Here is a 14398-nt window from a genome sequence, read left to right as displayed (position 1 = left end):
ATTTCAAGTCTCTGTGTCACACCTGTGAACATCTGGTTGGTCAAAGCAAGTCACATGAGCCCAAAGCCAAGGTCCAGGGAAATACACTCAACCTTTTGTGGGAGAAACTGCAGTTCCATTGCAAAGGGCATGAACACAGGGAAGGGTTGAGAATTGAGGCCAAAAATTCAATCACAAAAAAAAAAAAAAAAATTCAGTCACGGCCCCTTCAGCACATCCTGTATGAATAATCCAGCATTTCTGGCTTTAAATGTAGGGATGTGGGGCTCCAATTATTCTCAGTTTGGGAGCTTAAGCCCAAACCAGGATACTCAAGAAAGTACTGGTAGCAACATCTGACACCTACCCGGACATGTGTGCACATATATACCTACTTATGGACATATATAAGGTTCTGTACCCTAAGACCTCTCTCTCTGAAAACATATAAAAACACATGCACACTGATATTCTCACATGCACAAACATACACCTAATCTCTACATACAGTTGCACATGCTCTCACATATGTGTGTGTCTCCTTCAAGGCTCATGCCACCTCCACACCCGTGAGGAAATCATGCCCCTAACAGATTGGAGCCACCAAAACAATCCCCCCTACCCCGTGTTTCCCCACTCAGCCCTCCCTCCAGGTCTCCATAGTGACTACTACGTACGTGCTCCTCTCTCCTCCAACCCCTGATCCCCTCATGCTCAGCAGGTAAACTCACCTGCCTTGCAGGGAAAACCAAAGCCACCAGATTTTTCAGACCTGTGCCCAGAGCTGCAGTTGGTCCCTACAGTACCTTAGTGCTGGGTTAGGAAAGACACTTAACTGTCATCTATTGGAAAATTATCATGATGCACAATTTTTATTAGAATAATGTCCTTTACTGCCATCTGCCACAGATATGTCATAATAAATATACAATTCGATTATGTCTGTGTTGTGAACAGCACCCGCCTTATACGTGGCACCCTTCATCAGTGTAAAGCTTGCACCACCATCCATGGCATTCTGGCCCGTAACCACCTCCCTCCTCACAGACACACCCCACCACCCACAGGTACACCCTCCCTCAGACACTGTCTCCCTGCAGGGGTCACCCTTGCTCAGAAGGCTGCCCCCTGTCCTCAGCATATGTCTCCAGGAAGTGAGCAGTCCGGGGCCTGTCCCCCACCTAGGGCTGTTCTGAACCCCCAGTCGCTGAGGGGCATGAAAGCTCTTTGTCACCCTCACATGGGCACATATGCTCTCAGGCCATATGCCGGCAGGTGGGTGGATGTGAAGGCCACTTACTGAGATGGTGAGAGCCTGGGAGGGGTGGGCCCCTCCCGAGTGGCCCTGGGCAGGGCATGGAGCTTGCCCACCCCCCCACCCACTTGCTGGGGGCTGACCAGCTTCCCAGCTGTCAGCACCCCCTCTGTCCCTCCCCTTCTCTGACCCAGATTCCACATTCCAGAAATAGCTCTGGCAGGTGACTGGCAGGCAGGGTCGGCCCCAGCCGGGATGGTGGGGGAAACAGAAGCTTCGCTACATACACATGCCCCTCCCCAGCCAAAGGACCTACCTGGGAGGGCCCACGGGGTGCCATTACCCCCTCAGTCTGCCCCATCCTGCCCCCTCTCTCTCCACTTCTGAGAAAGAAAAGAAAGAACAGAGAACGCGCTCCGTCCCACTCCTCCCTTCGCTGACGCTGCCCATCCCCCATTAGCGCTCATTCTCCTCTTCTCCCTCCCTTCCTCCATCCCTTTCTTCCAGCTTCCCCTCCCCTCCATCATCTTAACCTTCTGTCTGCCTGTCTCCCTCAGCCCTGTTTCTCCCCCCCAGCCTCTCTCCCTTTCTTTCTTCTAAATTTCTGGCCCTTCTCCCTCCCCAGCCTCCTTTCTGTGTCTCTCCCACTCCCTCTGAATCACAAGGGAGACTGTGGCAACACCTAGGAGCGGTGGCTGCTGGGTGGCACCTGCCACCTACCCCTGCCCCGCACCAACTGCACTCCCCGCAGCTGCACATGGGTACACGTGTGTACACGCGCACATGTGCACACACCTGGAGTCACTCTCTGGCAGCGCTTGGGATAGGTTTCTGGACTGGGAAACACCCTTGCTCCTTGCTCAGGGGCCCTGAGTTCTAGTTTCAGCTGTGCTGTGTCACTCTGGGTGGGTCCTGACCCCTCCCTGTGCCTCAATTTCTCCATCTATGTTGTGAGGCTTGGGTTTGGGGACCCCCAAACACCTCCTATCTGAGTCACAGAATGCTCTGTCCTCCCTTCTTTGTCCCCTCTCCCCTCCCCCAGAACTCTCCCAGTTTCTTCTCTGATTTACTCTCTCCTCCATAGACACAGGAAGGGAGGCTGACAAAATTCCAGTAAGCAGCCAACCTTCCAGGCGGCCTTGTCCCCCAAGCCCTTTCCCAGGCCTAACCCTCCACAATCTCCGGTTATTACACTACAGGCTCCTATCAGGCTGGACACTCCAATCCCCAGAATATCAGGGCTGAGAGGAACCTGAAAGACCATCATGACCAGAGATGCAAATAGACTTCAACTCACATGTCATCTCTGATCCCTGGAGCTCAGGACTGAGATTGGGTTAAGCAGAGAAACGTGCCACCATCGATTAGTGATGGCTACTTTGTCCAGGAATGTTGCACTTATCTGACGTTCCTTATCTAGCCCAGTTAACCACACACACACACACACACACGCACACACACACACACACACACACACACACGTTTACAGATATTTTACAAAGAAACTGTAGCCTAGAGGAGGTGAGTGTCAAGTCAGGGTCACCCAGTTAGAAGGTCAAGGAGCTGTTTCCCACCTCGGTCTGCCTGGCTTGAGTTCCCCACTATTCTGTGTTGGGGGGGCCATCCAAGGTCCTGGTAAAGAGATGCAGTGTGGTCACAGGAGTTTCAGGGAGAATTATCTGGCCACATGGGCAGGATGGATTGGAAGCTGTGCAGTGGTCCAGGCAAGGCACAGTGAGGCCTGGGCAGGGGCCATAGAGTCAGAGAGTAATGGGAGTGTCCAGGAGGCCTTCCTAGAGTGAGTGATGAGGAGCCAGAATTCCCACCTCCTGAAATAGGCACCTCTCCCCAGAGGGCACTGGGCAGAAGGTGGGCTTCCTCCCACAGCCCCACCCGGCCGTGGACCAGGAAGTTCCTGGTTAACTGAGTTACTCTCCTAAGTCCCATTTTTAGGCAGACCCACTGAGCCTTCTGGGGGAAACAGTGATTGGGCTTAAGAACTGGTGGGCAGGCTGGGAACCCCAGCTTTGAGATTCTTGAACAAGAATAATTCCTTACTCCCTCAGGGGTAGAGAGGTCAGGCCAAAGGAGGAAAGACTAAGGTGCTTAAGTTGAACCTTGGAGGCCCTGAGGCCATAGTTAAGGGCAAGAGCCTTGCAGTGAGGCAGCCCTTTCATTGAATAGATGCTTACTGATAACCTCAATGGGCCAGGCTCTGCTCTAGGCACCAGGGGACACATCAGTGAACAAAAGGGAAACCTCTGCCTTCATAGAGACTACATACTTTGGGGGGGGGCATATGGGGGCAGGCAGACAAAACAATAAGCATAAATAACTCAAATAAGTATGTGGTTTACTGGCAAGTAGTGTAGGGCAAGGACTACTGGGAGTGCCGGCAGCAGGAAGACAGGGCTATTGCAGCATAAACAGGGTACCAGGATAGAACTCATTGAGACAGAAGTTTGAGCAAGCACTTGAAGGAAGTGAGGGAAGGAGTAGTGCTGGGGAGGTACTCCAGGCAGGGGGAAGAGTGGTACAAAGGCCCTGAGGCAGGAGGGTGCCTAGTGCATTGGAGGAGGAGCAGGGCTGGTGTGGTTGGGACGGAGCAAGACAGAGTCAGGCCTGTGCTTTGGGGCTTCCTGAATTTTCCTAAGTAATCAATCTAAAGATAAATACTAAGTGAATGGTACAGGTGTAGCATAGCGACTGTGAGAAGGGCAAAGTAAGCTAATATTTTCCAAGTGCTTAGTACAGCGCCTGGCATCAAAAAAGGCTCAATAGCCCTCAGTTGCTTTTGTTACTATTACCTTTATGCAAGACAGTGGTATTGGAAAGACTGCATCATCTTCTTGAGTAAGATGCTTTTTAAGAAAAACTTATATTTTTGGTTGCGTTGGGTCTTCGTTGCTGCGCGTGGGCTAGAGAAACTAGTTGTGGCGAGAGGTGGCTACTCTTCGTTGTGGTGTGCAGGCTTCTCATTGTGGCGGCTTCTCTTGCTGTGGAGCACAGGCATGGGTTTCAGTAGATGTGGCACACGGGCTCAGTAGTTGTTGCACATGGGCTTAGTTGATCCGCGGCATATGGGATCTTCCCCAACCAGGGATTGAACCAGTGTCCCCTGCATTGACAGGCAGATCGTTAACCACTGCGCCACCAGGGAAGTCCCTTGAGTAAGATTCTTTTCTCCACTTTACATTTGGAAAAGAGATGCACAGAGAAGGGAAGGGACTTGCCTAGGTCACCCAGCAAGGCAGGTGGGGGAGCAGAAGCTGGATCTGCAGGTAGGTGCAGATGAGGGATGAGACCCCAAGGACCAGGACTGTGAGTAAGGGGACTTGCAGGGGAGAAGTGGGGAACTGGGAAGGCCATGAGCCACGAAGGGAGTGATTTATGAATTCAGGCAGCTCCTACTGCACTTGGCTCTCCAAGGCATCCTGGATGTGATGGTTTTTACTATGGAGGAAATGAAGGCTTAGGAGGTTGAATGAGTATCTTGTCCAAGGTCACACAGCCCTCCGGAGTACGAGCAGGGATTCTAACCCAACCTGGAGGACCTCAGATGAGCACAGCAAAGCGAGGATGGAGTAGAGGGGACAACTAGAAACACTCAGGACGTACAGTCGATAGTACCTGGGGGGCTAATCTGACCACACAGAGATGAGAAGACCACCTCAGACTGCTTGCTCTGAGCCTGTTTCCCCCGGGAACAGCGAGGTGTCGCCACGGTAAACTGGTGCAGATTCTGCTGGCCGCTCTCGCGTCAGGGAGCATGCGTCTGGTTCCAGCTGGAACCGGTTTGGTGGGGGCGGCTAGAGGGGCGGAGTCCCCCGTGCTCAGGCATGCGCGTGCTGACGTGGGCGCGCGCTCCCTCTCGGGGTCGGGCGGCCTGGGCGTAGGCTGGACTGAGCGCCCCGCGCGCTTGCGCACACGCCCCTCCGCGCGCGCGCTACGGCCACGTGCCGAGAGGGTTGCGCGCGCCCCCGCCCATCCCGGGAGTCCCGAGCGACGCGCGCGCGCGTGACGCGGGGGGCGGGGCTGGGCGGGGCCGGCGCGGGGCTTTAACCCAGAGGCCCCGCCCCTCGGGCGTACAAAACCGGAGCCTCGGGCCGGGCCGCGTGAGGGAGGAGGGTGAGTGCCCGCCGCTGGCCGCAGCTGCCGCCAGCCCATCCGTCACTTCGTCGGTCTGTCCGGTCCACGTCGTCGCCGCCGCCTCCTCAGCCCGGACGCCTGGGGCCCGCCCAGCGCCGCCCGGAGCAGCCGCGGCCCCGCGAGGAGACGGGCGCCGCCCCCGCCCGGCCCTGCCCTGCCCTGCCCCCGCCCTCCTCCCCTTCTGTCCGTCCGTCCGTCCGTCCGTCCGCCCCCCCGCCCGCTCGCGCTTCCGTCCTTCTGTCCGGCCACCAGCCCTCGGGCCCGTAGCCCCGCTCCGCCCGCTTTGTCTCTCCCTGGCTCGCTGTCTCTTTGTCTCTGCCCTCGCGCTGCCTCCCAGCCCCTCCCTCGCTCCCCGATCTCGGATCCCCCTCAAGGCGCTCGTCTCATCCCTCAGAGCCTACCCCCTCTGAGCGCCCCTTTGGGGACCTTTTTTTTCTGAACACCTTCCACACTCCCCCAAGGCTCTCCTCTGAGCTTCCCGCACATCCCTTGAGGGTCCTCCCTTCCATCTGTCCCCCCAAATCCCGGGGGTCTTGCCTCCTCTTAGCCCTCATTGCTTCAGGGTTTTCCCTCTTTTGGTGTCCCCTGTATACGCTGATACCTCCTAGATCCCTTGGGGTCTCTCCTTGGGACCCCCAAAGCTCCCCAGCTCCCAGACTTCAGCGCCCCTCCCTGCCTTCCCTTGGTTTGTCCCCTGTCGCTGTCTCTCCTTGTTCTCTCGGGCCTCCGCGCTCCTCGTTCCTCTGGGTCGGGGCCCCCTGCTTTGCTCTCCCTGCCTCTCTCTGCCCCCGCATCTGTCTTGCTGGTGTCACCACTCGATGTCTCTTGCGCGGCAGACCCCCCTTTAAGGCTACTCCTTTGCCAGGGCTCTTGCCGCTCCCCCTTGCTTTCTCTGCCCCGGTCCCCTGTCTCCCCTTCTCTCTGCTCCTGTGTCTCTCCCTCTCCCCTTTTCTGTCTTTGCCGGTCTCTGGGTCTCTGACCCCCATCCGGCCCTCATGGCTTTGTGTCTGGAGCTCTTGAAGCAATGTGAGTGGTGGGGTGTCCGGGTCTGGCTGGAGTGCGCCCGCAGGCTGGCCGCGGCCGAGGCTCCATGGGGTTGGCGCTGGGGCGAGGGCTGGCGCTGGGGCAGGAGGCTCTGGGGCCTCCCCACAAAGGGGGCAAGGAGGGAGGGGCCAGGCTGTCTGGCAGAGGTGGGAGGGGGAGCCTTCCTGCTCTGAGGCTTCTGCTTTAGTTGCTTGTGTGTGTGGACGGTGCCACGGGCTGGGCATCCCTGCCCGCTTGGCCCTGCATGGCCTGGCATTTTGTGATTGCTTGTGGGCAGGCCTGGGCTATTTTGGAGCCAGCAGGATGTGATATCACTTGGGCGTTTATTTAGACCCGATTGGGGGTGGGGACTGCGTTCTTGCCAACTTGAGTAATCAAATTTTGCATGGGGGGGTGCGGCCTCCTAGGCAGCTGGGCTGTGCGGTTTGTGGCCAGAACTTTGCCAGCCACCAGACTGGGCAGGTGAACCAGGGTCTGTGCTGCCTTGGTCTTGTGGAGACTGTCAATCAGAGTGTGGGGAGAGAGGGGTTGTTTTTAACCTGACCACCCTTGAGGATTGGGTTTGGTGGTCTAAGACCTCTGCGGCCAGCTTCAAGCTGTGTGACTTTGAATGAGACCTTCAACCTTTCCAAGTCTCAGTTTCTCCATCTGTAAAAAGGGAATAATTATGGCAGCCTCACAAGGTTGTCATGACAATCAAATGAAACATCTATAAAGACACTTCGGGAACTGTCAGCCTGTCTTTAAACTGAGCCCCACAGAGGGAAAGCAGCTTGCCTGGGGCACACAGGCTAGTTCATGGCAGAGTTGGGACAGGGATCCAGGCCTGGGACTCCCCAGCCCAGAGTTCTTTACCCTCCCCCCCACTCCATTGCCACCTGGTTGTTCAGAAATGCACCTGCCCTTCCAGTAGGGCAGGGGGCAGGCTGCCCCTTTTTATGCCCCCATTCCTGGTTGCTCTTTGCCAGTTTGTAAAGATAGGTGGGTGTGCCCAGCTGAATGTCTGTGCTGGAGACAGTTGGATTTTCCATGTTCCATCCTGTTGTTTTTTAAGGGTGGGCCCTGCTTGGCCAGTGGCACTTGGGAATAAAGCCTGTCAGTTTGTGGCTGTGAGCCCCACCTGCTTTTCCAGCTTCCCATAGAGTGGGGGAACAAAGGCTTCAGCTGAGAGATGCTCCACAGACAGCCGGGGTCTGCTGTCAAGGAGCCTCAGATGTCTCAGAAGTTTGTAGCAGGAGATAAGATCAGCTGTTGTAGCCCCCTCGTCTCACAGAGAGACCAGGGACCCACAGAGGATTTCAGCCAGGACTCCTGTGTCCTCTGCCGTAGCACTGCCTCTGAGGAGGTCGCTGTCTGGCTGGTGTCACCTGCGCACTGGTGTATAATGACAGTTTCCAGCATCCGTTGACCTTTTACTGTGGGCCCTGAGCTTGACACGCTACACAGACTACTTGCAGCAGGGAGGAGAAAGGGCTTGGTCTCTGGCCTGAAAGTGGAGGGAATCAGGGCTGTGGTCCCCACACCTCACCTCTCAGGGAGGCTGCTTTCGCCTGGGCTTCAGCTTCCTTATCTGTAAAGTGGGAATGATAATCCTTGTCCTAAGGCTGATTCTGAAATCATGGAATCCCTAGAGAAATTGTGTGAGGCAGAGTGCCAGGGTTCTATTCTCGGCTCTGATGCTAAGATGCTGTATGACTTCAGACAAGTGTCTTCCTCTGTCTGTATTTTTCCTTCGAAAAAATGAGGAAGCTGGTTGTTGTGCTCTCTTAGGTGCTTCCAGCCCTGACATTTGAGGATTTTAAGGTAACTGAAATGCCACCTATTTGCACCTACATCTTATCTTACCTGTTTAAAGTGTGCTTGATCACAAAATAAGAGGCAGAATATGTTGAGTGCTGCCAGATGTGTGCTGATAATGTGCTGTGGGGTTTCATCGGAGAGAGATCTTGTCCGGCCAAAGGGATCAAAAAGGCTTCCAGAGGGAGGCAGTGCTTGAGCTGGACCCCTATACCAGAGATGTTCTGCCTCTTATACAAACTGTTCCAGAGAAAGAGTGTGGGTTTTCGGGCCGCAGACACCTGGTCTTGGTTGGTCTGCATCACACGCTACCTGTGTAATCTTGGGCTAGTTACTTTCTTTGAGCTTCAGTTTCCTCATCTGGACGCAAGATAATCATAATTACACTGCAGGGTTGTGGTAAGGATTAAGTGAGATTCTACATTAAAAAATAACTGGTACACAGTAGGCGTTTAATAAATGTGAACTTTCACCTCGAGATAATATCTGGATCCCTTTTTGCTTTGTGAGAACAAGGCAGAGGCCCAGCCTTTCCCTCTACCCGCTGTGGCTGGGGTTCAGGTAGCAAGGAAAGCACCTCCTGGCTGTTCTAATATGTTAACAGCAGTGATCCTCTAACCTCTCGCTATGTGGGACATTGTGTAATCTGCCAGGCTCTTTCCTTTCCATTGTTCCTCACAACAGCCCTGGGAGGAAGTCAGAAGCCAGTGGAGTTCTCCCTGTTTCATGGGTGAATGAAGAATAGGGGCCCAGGGAGGGCTTGCGCCCAGGCCTCTTGACTTGGCTCCCCCTGCAACCCACAGCGTTGCTCCACATTTATTGCTGCTGCCCGGTAGCCTACGGCTCGGGCTGCCTTCTCTGGATCTGGCATCTGTTCTGCAAGGAGGGTTTGTTTGGCATTTCCCCAGCCTCTGAGCTCATCTCAAATTTAAATGGGACTAGCTTGAGGTTGGGTGGGGACTGAGTCACCACCTTCCCTGGCTTTCTCATCCTGAGCAGCAGCCAGACACACCCAGAGGGCCACTGCCGTAGACCTGCTGGTTGTAGACCCTGCACACAACAGGCTTTCCTCCCAGAAGCTCAGATGGCTCAGGAATGTCTCCCTCTGGGCTCTCAGGGGAAGGCGGCAGTGGTGGCTCCATATGTATTTCTTCACCTCAGGGATCTGGAAGCACAAGCCACACTGAGCTGTTGTTGCCTGGCCTCTCCTGCTCCAAGCCTTTATTTGTGCTGTACCCTCCCCCGTGGTGCTGTCTCTTCCCTTTGAGGCCCACATTGTCAAATGCCACCTCTTCCAGGAAGTCTCTGATTGCTGCCTCTGGAGTCAGACTGTGAATTCGGTCCCAGGTCCATACTTGCTGAAAGTGTGACCTTGGAGATCACTTTACCTCTCTGTGCCTCAGTTTCCTCGTATATAAAAATTAGGCTCCTCATCTTTACAAAGTTCAGGTTCCTGAGCTCTATCCCCAGAGATTCTCATTTGGCAGGTCTGGGGGCAGGAATCAGCTTTTTAAACCAGCCCTCTGGAGGAGTCTGACGCTGAAAGCCTGTGGGCCACACTCTGGGTAAAGCTGAACTGAGAGTTTCTCGGGTTGGTGTCACAGTTTGGCTTGTCCCTGCTGTGTGACCTTGGATTGGTCGACTTTCTGCGCCTCAGTTTTCTTCCCTGTCAGACTGGGATGGAAATGCCTTCCTCACAGGTTGCTCTGAGGATGCAAACTCGTGTTGTAAAGGCCCCTCAAGAAATGGGAACCTGTCTGCTACACTGCCGTTCACTGGGCGTCGGGGACTGTGCTAAGCACTTTCTGGCGTTATCCCGCTGCATTATTGCAACAATCCTATGATACAGGTCCCAATATTATCCCCATTTTACAGGTGAGGAGACTGGCCCCTCATCATGGTCTTTGTTTCAGGCAGAATTGGTTGTTTCCAGAAGCAGATTACCCTTCCCCTGCTCAGTCCCAGCAGCAGACACTGTCAGACCTGGCCAGGGTGAGGGCTGTAGAATTGAACATCTGGGCAGGAATGCAATCCAGTCGTCAACAGGAACTTAATGAGGCTATCGAGGTGTGCGGTGTGAGTGCCTCTCAGGTTCCCAGGTTTCCCTGTCCTGGCTGTGGCTGCCTCGCCTCCCTCAGCCTGTGTTGGAATCAGCTGGTTCCTCACCTACCCACTCCTGGGAACCAGGGCTACCTTAAAGACAAATAAAATCCATATTCTAGAGCTAAAAGGTTATTGTTTCTTGTCTCACTATAAGAAGCATGCTAAGGGAGGAAAAGGGACAGGGATGTGCCTCGGATCCCAGAAGAAGACCATGTCAGGGCCAGGTGAGAGCCATAGTGCTGTCTCCCCACCCAGGTCTCCCTCATTTCTCTGTCCCTGGCCTGGGTCACCCTGGGGAGAGCTGGTGCATGGAGGTCTGGTTTGGCCAGTGAATAGGACAAAAGCAAGAAAAGTGGTCCCAAGTGGTTGGAGCTGGACTTGGCTCAGCCTGGAGCTGAACTGGGCTTGGAAAACACTTTCTGTCCAGGAACCTGCCCTCCCAGCCCTGGGCCAGGCTCTGAGAGGATGGGAGAGACCAGACAGACAGGGCCTCTGCCCCTGGGAACTTAGGATCTGACAAGGGAGACAAGGCCTACAATTATGAGAGACGGTGCGACAGTCTGTAATTAAGCATCTCCTGAAGGAGAGCATTGTCTGAGAAGGAAGAAGTGAGCGTGACCCAGAGGAAACAAGAGCCCTCGTGAGGGGGCTGGATTCGCAGAGGCCGACATTGGGGCTGACATTCCTGGGAATGGTTTCTGCAGAGGCACAGGTGTGGGGGCTAGACAGGGTAAGTGCATATTATGGAAACAGTGCCTCAGGGCTCAGGGAGGAGCCAGGAGATTGTAGGCAGCATAGAACGCGAGCTGAAGAGCAGAGGCTTTGGAGAGCCATGGAAGATTTTAGAGCCGGGATGGCACAGCTGGAGGATTTTTTCAAGATGAGTCAGGCTGGGTGAATTGGAATGAATGAAAGTGACAACAGGGAGGAGCTTTGTAGGCAACTCGGAGAAGGGAGAGGGCAGTGTTTGGGTGGAGCCCGTGCGAGAGGGAAGGGCCAGTTGGGGTAGCAGAGGATGTTGTGTTCTCTGAGGAGAGCCTGACCAGGGGGCCTGATGGGCCAGCGGGAAAGATGTTGGGTGTCGCTACTTGGAGCAGGAAATAATAGTCTGAGCACATTGCTCGTACACCTGCCAGGGCCTCCATGGATGCTCTCATGAAATCCTTACAGCAAGCCCGAGGCAGGTGGACTTACCGTCCCCATTTTACAAATAAGGAACATGTGGCTCAGACCCAAAGCTGACTGTCTGCACATGCTGGCTCTTCCCACAGTTCAGCTCTGCTTCTTGGAAAGGAACCTCCTACTGTTAGGATCCCAGGAATCTGAGCCTTCTTGCCCCTTGAATTGGGGGCACCTAATACATCCCCTAAAGGACAGAACCCCCTACTTTCTAAAGACCTGGAAGATTGGGGCTGGGTACCAGCTCAGAATTGCTTCAAGGTGGGAGAGTCAGGGAATTGAGGGGCCTTCACATCAGCAGTTTTACTCGCCAGGCTGTGAGCAGCCTCCAGAGCTGGGCCTCGTGTGTGTCTAGTGCAGCAGTGGGCATGTCCATGACTGGGCCCACTGGGATTCGCAGCCAGCCCCCACCGGAGAGGGTGGGCCCTGGCCCAGCCACAGAGGCAGGGAGGGACTTGACCGAGGTACTCGCAACACAGGAGAGCCAGGTGATGAAGGTGATGAAGCCTATTTCCCAGGCTGCAGCCAGGGATAGCCACTGGGCAGAGGGAAGGGGAAGGGGACTGGTGCTTAAGAGCGGCTAGCAGGGGAGGCAGCAATGGTTGGCGGCAGTGTGCAGCTAGGAAGCTGGTGGCCAGTCGTTCTCGGTGTGCCGCCCTGAGCAGGGCCTTGTCCTGGGGTCGTGAGGCCACATGGCAGGCACAGCCTCTGTGTTCCGCTCACCCCACTCCTCCCTTGTCTCCAATAAACACCCGCAGGATCCTTCTGCCAGTCTACTTTGGCAAATTCATACCAAAATCAGGACAAAGGTTTTGATGAGGGATTTTTGTGCTCCTTTGGAACAGACACAGCCTGAGAAATGTTCGGATATTGGAACAGTGAACTAGACTGACTGTGCTGTCCCTTTCAATTGTAGTTATTCACTTGATTAATGCTTTACCATTTGCCAGGTGCTTTCTTGTAAATGTGATCATTCTCATATGTATTCATTCTTTTCATTTCGTTTATAGCACATTGTTTCTGGATCATTAATATTTGTGTAGCCTGTTTTTTAATTTCAAAGCACTTACATCTACTTTATCTCATTAGGTTCTTATACAACCCTAAGAGGATTGCTATTCTTGTCATCGTCATTTTCCAGAAAGTGACTTGCCCAAGGTCACTCTGGGATTCACTGGCTGAGCTGTTGTTCACTTATTCAACAAATATTTATTAAGTGCCTGCTGTGTGCCAGGCGATGAGCTGGCCCTGGGGATACAGTGGCAAGCAGAGCCGTCTTAGAGACTTAGCTTCTGACCTCCCAGGGTCCACAGAATCATCAAGGTGTAGCCAGGATTCACCCTAGCCCTCCTGACCCCCACCTTGGGCTCTTTCCACTGCACACCCCTGGAGTTTGGGCCTGAGGCTTAGATCTAGACTGTTGTAGCCTGTGAGCCTTCAGCCTGGAGCATCATGGTAAAGCAAGCCAAGGCAGCAAGTCTCCGCAAACTGAACTTCAAAAGTGACAGAAGAGGTCTTTGGTAATGACTTAATTATTAACGAGAAGGTGAAGAAGGGCATCTCTACAGAAGGCCATCTGCTCCTCCCCAGGGGGAGGAAGTCGCTCAAGGGCTGCTGTACCTAAGATCCGGGCCTGAATTTTCTGCAGCCTCCAAATATTTGATTACAGTCTGCACAGGTGTGGAGCCCTGTGGCCATGTGCTAAGCTGGGGACCCTCCTTGCTTCCTTTAATATTAAATGAGATGAAATAAAGGCATATCTTAGGATATCAGTCTGGAAAGGACTCTCCCAGCCCCCTCATTTCCCATGAGTGGGAACCAAGTATTGGAGGGGACAGGATCCCATATTGAGAGAGACATTATTCTTCCCCTTCCCCTCTTACCAGCCTGACTTAATTTCCCCAGTCCTTCCTGTAGGAACCCTCCCCTCTCAGCTGTACCTACTGAGCATTCAAAGCCCTCTTGAAATCCTTCTTATGCCGTAAGGCCAAGTTTTTCTGAGTCTTCCCTGCTACTTTCTGCCCTGCCCAGAGGCCTGTGCTGTCCAGGCTGCCTCCATTTCCTGTCAGAGGCTGACCACCTGTTCTGCAAGACTAGACCAGCAGCCCTTGAGGAGACTTCAAAATCCAGGTGTCTGGGCCCTGCCCCCAGGGAGTCTGATGCCTGAGACCTAGAGGGAAGCTTCTTGGGGTACATTTTGCTGGAGTTATTTTATTATGTGCAAAAATTATGCTTTTATTGAGAAAGCAATACATGTATGTGGTTAAACGTTTCAAACTTTGTAGGAAAAAAAGGGGTCCAGTGAAAAATTAGTCTCTCTCCCACCTAGGCTCCTAGGTAATGACTGTGAGCAGTCTTGATGTTTCCTTCCAGAAATACTCTGCATACACGGGCAGCTGTGTCAATACATCCCATTTTATTACCTACTGCCTGCTGTTCTGTACCTTGTCTTCTTCACACAAGGATGTCTCTGTTGTCGGTATTCCCTGTGGGTACACACGTGGCTGTGTGGCAGTCCATTGACGGATGGACCACCCATTGTTTGTCCAGTCCTCTGCTCAGGGACATTTAGGTCGTTCCCAGCCTTGCTGCTACGAGCAGCGCTGCAGCCAGCACCCTTCCCACCTGGCTGTATACATGTGGGCAAGCATCACTGTGGGAGCCATTCCTTCCTGCAAGTGAAATTGCTGTTTTGAAGAATCCGTGCACCTAAAAGTTTACCTTCTTTTGCATTCTGAAAATCTATCTATCTATCTATATATATATATATATATTAACATCTTTATTGGAGTTTAATTGCTTTACAGTGGTGTGTTAGTTTCTGCTTTATAACAAATTGAATCAGCTATACATATACATATATCCCCATATCTCTTCGCTCTTGCATCTCCC

General features: G+C 53.6%; 1 protein-coding gene across 6 annotated transcripts in view; it reads left to right on the top strand.

Annotated features, from left to right (window-relative positions):
- Nucleotides 1-14398, top strand: part of DLGAP4 (DLG associated protein 4) — a 90329-nt gene that overhangs the window by 17205 nt on the left and 58726 nt on the right. The window contains exon 1 of one of the 6 annotated variants that reach the window (XM_029222170.1): nt 5569-6409. The exons of 4 other annotated variants lie outside the window; for them this stretch is intronic. In XM_029222170.1, coding sequence (XP_029078003.1) covers nt 6379-6409 — 31 coding nt within the window. In that variant the 5' untranslated portion in view covers nt 5569-6378. Of the gene's footprint in view, nt 1-5568; nt 6410-14398 lie in introns of those variants that run through there. One more of the 6 variants, XM_029222173.1, reaches the window with a different exon arrangement.

The sequence above is a fragment of the Monodon monoceros genome, unplaced genomic scaffold (assembly GCF_005190385.1).
Source record: "Monodon monoceros isolate NGI ecotype Baffin Bay Population unplaced genomic scaffold, NGI_Narwhal_1 Super_Scaffold_13, whole genome shotgun sequence".
Lineage (NCBI taxonomy): Eukaryota > Metazoa > Chordata > Mammalia > Artiodactyla > Monodontidae > Monodon > Monodon monoceros.
The sequence above is the reverse complement of the archived record's forward strand: the minus strand, read 5'-3'. Positions and strand labels throughout refer to the sequence as shown.